The sequence below is a fragment of the Emiliania huxleyi genome, assembly GCF_000372725.1.
Source record: "Emiliania huxleyi CCMP1516 unplaced genomic scaffold EMIHUscaffold_270, whole genome shotgun sequence".
In the NCBI taxonomy this organism is placed as follows: domain Eukaryota; phylum Haptophyta; order Isochrysidales; family Noelaerhabdaceae; genus Emiliania; species Emiliania huxleyi.
Genome location: NW_005200010.1, coordinates 52052 through 59156, shown reverse-complemented (window position 1 = coordinate 59156; position 7105 = coordinate 52052). Strand labels below are relative to the sequence as shown.

Below are 7105 nucleotides of genomic sequence, written 5' to 3'. Positions count from 1 at the left end.
GGCATCACGCGCGCGCCCGCACACACGCCCGCGCGAGCCGCGAGAGACGCGCCCCGCCGCCGCGCCGGCGCCGGCGCCCCAGTCGCGAGCCGCAGCCGCGAGCCGGGTGCCCCCCCCGTCCCCGCCCATGGCCGTGCGCCGTGGCGCCCGCGTCGCGCGTGCGGCCCCCAGCCCCGCGCGCGTGGCGGCTGGCGCGTGCGCGTGCGCCCCGACGCGGGCGAGGCAGAGTCGCCGCGCCCCCACGCGGCCGGGGCGCGCAGCGGGTAGACAGTAAAGAGAGTGAAGATTAAGAATGCAGATGGCGTGATACTGACCGTGACACGGCCCACCGGACCCCTATACTCGTAGCCCGCCGCGGGACTTCCACCCCCCCCTCCCCCAAGCGCTGCGGGCTCCGCGCGCTGCGTATGCTCGCCCGCCGCGTCCGCGAGGGTGAAGAGAGGTGGAGCGCGCGCACACACGGCGCGCTTGCGGACGGCGCGAGGGCGCGGCGCGGCGCACCGGCCCGTACCACCACATCTGCTGGCCACAGCCGCCTCACGCCTAGCCCTTCTTCTTGGACACACCGACGGTGCGGCCCTTGCGGCCGGTCGTCTTTGTGCGCTGGCCGCGCACGCGCAGCCCCCCTGCGGAGGTCGAACGTCGGACGGGTGAGCCGGGGGGGGGGGGGGGCAGGGCAGGGCGGGAGCCCAAGGACGGGCGGCTGGCACGGCCAGGGCCAGGGGAGGGGGAGGAAGGATCGCGCGCACAGTAGTGGCGGAGGCCACGGTGGGCGCGGATCTTCTTGAGCCGCTCCAGGTCGTCGCGCAGCTTCATGTCGAGCGTGTTGGACACCACCTGCGAGAACTTTCCGTCCTTGTTGTCCTTCTTCCGGTTGAGCATCCAGTCGGGAACCTTGAACTGGCGCGGGTTCTGCATGATGGTCACCAGCCGCTCAACCTCCTCCGCAGTCAGCTCGCCCGCCCTGCAGCCGAACGGCCACGCGCGGGTCAGCGCACTCCGCCCGCGCCGGCAGCGCGCGGCCCCCGTTGCCACGCCCTGGGCCGCCCTGTGCCGCTTTTAGGGGGAGAGAGCGGAAAGGGGGGGCAGGGAGGGCGAGGGACGCACCGCTTGGTGAGATCCACCTCGGCCTTCTTGCAGCAGATGTTGGAGAAGCGGCGGCCCACACCCTTGATCGAGGTGAGCGCAAACATCACCTTGACCTTTCCGTCGAGGTTGGTGTTCAGCACACGCAGGATGTGCTGGAAGTTGGACTCGTTCATGATGAGCGACCCCATGGCGGCCCCTGCAGCGGCGGGCGGCGGCGAATCTCGGCTCGCGGCCACGGCGAGGGGCGATGTGGGGGAGAGGCGTGCCTCGCACAACCCACGCGCTCCACGTTCACAGCGATTTTTTTCTTTTATCAGGAAGAATCCGTGAGTGTGTGTGTTTGTCTGTGCGGTGTCCGGTGCGGAGTCTCTCTCTGATCCCACCTGTGGTGTTGGGTGTGAGGTTGTGGCGGTTTCGATCCCAAGGGGGGGAGCTGATCCCACTCAGTAACCAACTCTCAGGGGCAGTAGGTGGGCGAGCCTCGAGCGCGCTCATCTCGATCGTCAAGGCGTCGCTACGCGCGGTCTTCCGCGGGGGGAGCTTCGTCGACGGGTGCGGGATCGCGGCGCAGTCAGTGCCGTGGCGATGCCTCCGGCTGTTTGCGGCGGGCGGCTTGCTGCTCGCTGCGATGGCAAAAAACTCGTTCGTGTCGTGGCACACCAAAAGAGCTTATGCTCTGGCGAGATGTGAGGCGCATGCGCCCAGGAGGGGAGGGCGCATGCGTAACGACGCTGCTAGAGATGCGTTTCGGGGCCCAGAGATAAAACTTCTGATGCCATGCATGACCTAGAACCTAGTAGTGTCCCCAGCTATGGGCGTGTCCACGTTGTGGAGCCAGGTGTGGTGTGGGCGCGAGAATAGCTCCGCCGTTAATGGAGGCAACCGATGCGAGTCGACTGGTGTGTGTCGTCGTGGTTTCGTATAAGGGAATACTCACTCACTCAGGAATAATCCGTGAAGATCGATGGTTTCTTCATTTCGTCTGGCGCGACACGCCATGGCCGCCGCCGCCGCCTTTGCAGCGCCCCCGTGGCCTCCTCCCGGCTCCACTCGCGCTGCACGGTGAGGTCCGAATGCAAACCCAGGAGGCAGGTGGGGGAAGTACTGGACCTCACCTGTTTTCAGAGACTATGGAAAGATCACGTCATGACGGTTAGCCGCTGTCACGACCGTTAGCCGCTGTCACGACAGCTGGGTGGGAGCTGTCATGACAGCAAACGACAGCGACAGTGACACCTACCTGTCACCAGCTGTCACCAACCAGCTGTCACCAGCTGTCACCAGCTGTCACCAGCTGTCGTTGCTGCTGTCGTTGCTGCTGTCATTGCTGCTCATCGACGCGGGCTCTCTCGGCTAACGGGACCGGCCCCAGCTTCGGCTGAGGGTTGACAAGCTGCCGAGCCCAAATCACTGTGAGCACTTGGAGCACTTGGAGTGCAGTCGGCAACCTCACATCCAGGTGTGAAGTCGCGATTTCTTGTTGATTTTCAAAAAAGAAAAATCTCTCTCTTGCTGCTGTCATTGCTGCTGTCATTGCTGGCTGTCTCTCATGAGCACCCCCGCAGGACAGTGTCACAATGGGATGTGGTGCCACTAACGAGAGAGACAGGACACTCAAGATCTGCACGCACGCGCGCGCGACCGCTCACTCGCACGCCCGACGCCACATGAGAAACCCTCTCAACAGTAGCCACGCACCGTGTCAGCAGCAGCGGGCGTGAGTCACAGAATCTGCAAAACCCTTGCCCTCCTTCCTCCAGCATGTGCCGTGATGGGCTCCAGCGCTGGTTCATCTGCCGCTCAAAAATCTCACGCGAGCGAACGGCGTCAATCATCAACCGCGAGGGGATTGGGACCTTGAAATCCACGATCGCAAGCAAACGCGCAGAGCATCGTTGAGCAACACACCTCGGGTATTGAACCTCTTGGCCATTGCCGAGCCACAACTGGCGTTGATCAGGAACTCTCATGTGTAGAGAGCTCGGCTCAGCTACAAGAAAGCAGGCTCGCCCTACACAGAGAAATTCTGAGGCAGAGGAGCAGGAGTTTTGCAAAATGTGTGAGACGTACAAACGCTGCTGTGCATCAAGCGCTGAGAGCTACATCCACGCGCACCGGTGTCTTATTTTAGTCCATGGGGTGTAATGCACAGATGGGTGGGTGGGCGGTTGGGCCCCTTCGCTGGTGTCACTAGGGCTATGGCTGCCTCACTGTGGCGCTGGCGCTGCCTCGCTGTCGCTGTCGCTGTCGCTGTCGCTGTCACTCGCAGGGTCCCGCGCTGACATTGTCACCACCTGTCGCTGGCGTCCACTGGCTTCACTGTCACTGTCAGTATGTATGTATGTATGTAGGAAGGTGAAGAACAGTCAGGCTCGGACTGGACACCGACGCGGTATGGGTGGACGCTGGACAGATGATGACGACACGCACGAGCGACACACAGACACAAACAAGCTCACAAGACACACAGCCAGCGGGCTGCCACACATCCTGAGTGGGCGTACACATCACTCAGGCCACGTCCCCCCTGTCGCCCCCCCCAGCACTCCAAGGTGCCAAGAGACAAACAACAGCACAACAACACAGACAGGCGACGGGCACGGGGGCGAACGTGTGAGACTAGAGCAGGCTTGCTCCGCCTCTAGCAATCTCTTCGCCGGCCGCAAGGCATGGACGAGACCGTGTGTGGGGTCTTGTGAGGTGTCTATGGACGCCCTCCTCACAGGCTATTGGCCAGCCGCTAGCTAGCCCTATCTCGCACTCATGGGTGACGACAGTTGTGTGTGTATCGCGCGCCTTGCGGGGGGGGGCGCGGAAAAGAGGAACCTCTTAGCGCCCTCGCCATGGTGCTGCAAGCAGCGCCGGGCGACGACGACTTACCGCCTCCCGGTCCCCCTCGGCACACCTCCGCTGCTCAATGTTTGACAGTTCATTGGATGAGTGGTTGCGAGCAGAGGCGCGTGTGCTGAATCTAGATCGCACGCCGTGGCATATGACTTGGGTAGGCGTGCGACCGCAGCGCGCCCGCCGAAGGTCAGATGGCTATCATTCTTGGTGCACTTTTTGTCTGGTATTTCTCTTCTCGTGCCATTTGTAGTGCCAGTCCGAGCCAGTCTGCTGTGAGAGGGGCTTGTATGGTAAAATTCTCTTCTCGCTGCCGCTTGGTTCGCCTCCGTTTGCAGCTATGCTGTCGAGCGATCTCCTCAGCTGTGGCATCGACCGGTGGTACCCGGACCTGCGCCGGCTCACCATCCGGAGCGTCCTCGTCCCGCTTCCGTCCGACTTTGCCGCCTACCTCGTCGCCGACGGCGTCGTGCTCCCTGGCGGCGATGACGAGGCTGGCGCGAGCCCGGCGGGCGAGGAGGCGGACGACGAGTCCGCGGACGGCTCGGCGACGTTGGCGCTCCCCGCCTCGTTCGAGGCGGTCCGACGCGCCATCGACGACGGCATCGAGCGGCTCGGCGGCGCCGTCTTTGTCAAGCTCAACTGGTCGGCGCCTCGCGACGCCGCGTGGGTGCTGGGCGGCAGCCTCAAGTGCACGAGCTCGGAGGACGTGCTGCTGCTGCTGCAGTCGTCGGACCGCGCCGCCCACGACCTGACCGAGGCGCGCCGGATGTGCGAGGACGCCGCCGCCGCCGGCGAGGGCGGCGCAGGCGTGGACGCGGCCGGCGAGCCGCACGGCTTTGTGCTCGCCCTGCGAAAGTGGTGCGAGCTGCAGCCCTCGCGCGAGTTCCGCTGCTTCCGCGGCGCCGGCGGCCGGCTGCTCGCCGCGTGCCAGCGCGACCGCTTCTCGCACTTCCCGGAGCTGGGCGCGCGGCGCTCGCACGACCTCGGCCTGCTCGAGGCGTTTGGGAGGGAGCTGCCCTCTGCGCCCGCTCGGGTGGTGTGGGACGCGTACGTGGACCGGAACGACAAGGTGCACCTCGTCGACCTCGCGCCCTTCCACGAGTCGACCGACCCGCTCCTCTTCGAGTGGGAGGAGCTCGTCGCGCTCGACGACGCCGCCGCCTCGCCGCCGCAGCTCCGGCTGGTGGCGGAGGGACACATCGCGCCCTCGGCTTCAATTTACAACGGCTGGCCGCAGGAGCTGCAGCAGCTCGGCCAGCAGGACCTCGAGTCGCTGATACAGACCGCGCAGAAGGCCGCGAAAAGCGCAGACTCGTAGTAAGACCTGTGCATTGGTGTGTGCGCGGTGTGTGTGTGAAAAGAGCTAAAAATCTAAAATCCCGCTAAAAGACTGTGCTGCTGTGTCGGTAAACTCAAAACTGTAATCAACGGTGTAAGCCCGTCGCTCGCGAAGTCTGGTGCACTAACGCACTTCTCAACCAAGAGCTACCAGAACAGCAACGTACCGTGGACCTGGCCGGAATTATGCCGGACCACACTGTATACTCCCACGTGAAATCGTGATGGCCCCTGTAGAGGGAGCGGACCGTGAGTTGAGGAAATCGAGGGACGCGACCCACTTCGCCACAGACGGTCCCGCGCCTCGCCGCTATGACGGGCACACGCCCCGCACCGTCCGCTGTGTGCCCGTCTTTGTCCGGAGTGAAAAGTCCAACGCGCTCGTCGGTGGCGGCTTCCCTCAACCTGCGCCGCGCTCGGCGAACCTCGACAGCGCTTTCGGTGGCATGCAGCTCTTTGCGACAGAAGCCTGGAGAGCAGCTCCTCTGCTGCTCACACACTCTGCACAGTTGACACAGCCTACTGTGCGGCTGCCACAGCTGTGACAGCGATGGGCTCGCCCTCACTGGCCCTCAGTCACTTGTGCTGCGGCTTGTGTGAGCGACACTGCTCGGCGACTGCCGGCACACTGTGAGACCATGGGTGTGAGGTTAAACCACGCTACCAGCGCTTGGTCACATCGGCCCCGAGATCAGATCCTTCTACTCTGTTGATGACAAGACTTGTCTACTGGCTAAAGCCGAGCAGGAGGGCCCAGCGCACAACCCTTGGTCAACTCAGGGTCCACACCCCGTACTCCCGCACGTGAATCGTCACGTGTGCGTATATGGCCCCGCTGCGAGGCCCCCAGTGTGTGCATGTGTTCATCGCATGTGAGACGTGTGGCGGCTGGCGCGCTCCGTCTCCCTCCGCTCGAGTGAGCCTCTCCCAATGCCAGACATCGGCGGGTTAGCCGGGGGCTCCGCCACAGAGCCGCTCGACCGCCGCCTGCAGGTTCGCCGCGCTGTGCCTCAGCGCCCCTCGCGCGGCGCTCTCTCCGAAGCCCATCGCGACGAGCTGCGCCACGCCCCGCTCCACCTTGTCGTCGGCAGACAGCCGTACCGCCGCCCCGGAGAGGGAGGCGGTGCCCGAGGCGCTGAAGGGGAGCGTGCCCTGCCGCTCCCGCTTCTTCGGCTGTCTGGCCGGCGCGGGAGGCGGCGGCGGCTGTGCCGAGGCGAACGAGCCAGGCACGCGCAGGAAGCCGGGCGGCGGGGGGAGGGTCTGCTTGGTCGGCGCCTCCTCCGCGTCGCTGGTCAGCTCTTCCGCGCCGGCGCACTCGTCCACGTCATACCACCGCACCGCCTCCTTGTCGCTCCACCCGTCCGCGAAGCAGCCGTCGCCCTCTCCGCCCGGCGGAGCAGCGCGGGGAGGCGAGGGTGGCCGCGGCAGCGCCTCCGCCTCGCCGCCCTCCGCCTCGCCGCCCTCCGCCTCGCCGCCCTCCGCCTCGCCGCCCTCCGCCTCGCCGCCCCACTCGTCCAGCTCCTCGAGCACGCACCGGGTCGCCGGGGCATGGAGTTCAACCGTCCGTGTGAGTTTGCGCTGCATGTTCTCGGTAAGGACATTAATGTGGCGCCTGTAATCGTCAGTTGGCTCCCCGAGCAAGACACGGACACTGTCAATGCAGGAGTCGTACATCCCTGAGGTGTTTGCTTCTACCGATCGCACAAAGCTGTCGTAGAGCTCGACGGCCGAGGGCTTGGGCTCGAGGTCGTCGACGCGGGAAAGCCACTGACTTTTGAAGACCTGTGGGCTCCGCTCGGGCGAGAGACGCATGTCTCTTCTCCGAGTGGCG

At 64.9% G+C, this 7105-nt stretch overlaps 2 protein-coding genes across 2 annotated transcripts; one reads left to right on the top strand and one right to left on the bottom strand.

The window, feature by feature from the left end:
- Positions 1 to 264: 264 nt before the first annotated feature.
- On the bottom strand, positions 265 to 1372 carry EMIHUDRAFT_443828 (hypothetical protein). Its single transcript, XM_005776857.1, has 4 exons — positions 1356 to 1372; positions 1108 to 1285; positions 750 to 964; positions 265 to 626 (listed from the first exon to the last, which is right to left on the bottom strand). The coding sequence occupies exons 2-4, from the start codon at positions 1275 to 1277 to the stop codon at positions 544 to 546; spliced, it is 468 nt and encodes a 155-aa protein (XP_005776914.1). The 5' UTR covers positions 1278 to 1285; positions 1356 to 1372; the 3' UTR covers positions 265 to 543.
- A 2901-nt stretch (positions 1373 to 4273) lies between these two features.
- Positions 4274 to 5254, top strand: EMIHUDRAFT_115862 (hypothetical protein; the record flags this gene model as incomplete). Its single annotated transcript, XM_005776856.1, has 1 exon — positions 4274 to 5254. The coding sequence occupies one exon, from the start codon at positions 4274 to 4276 to the stop codon at positions 5252 to 5254; it is 981 nt and encodes a 326-aa protein (XP_005776913.1).
- Between the last annotated feature and the right edge of the window lie 1851 nt (positions 5255 to 7105).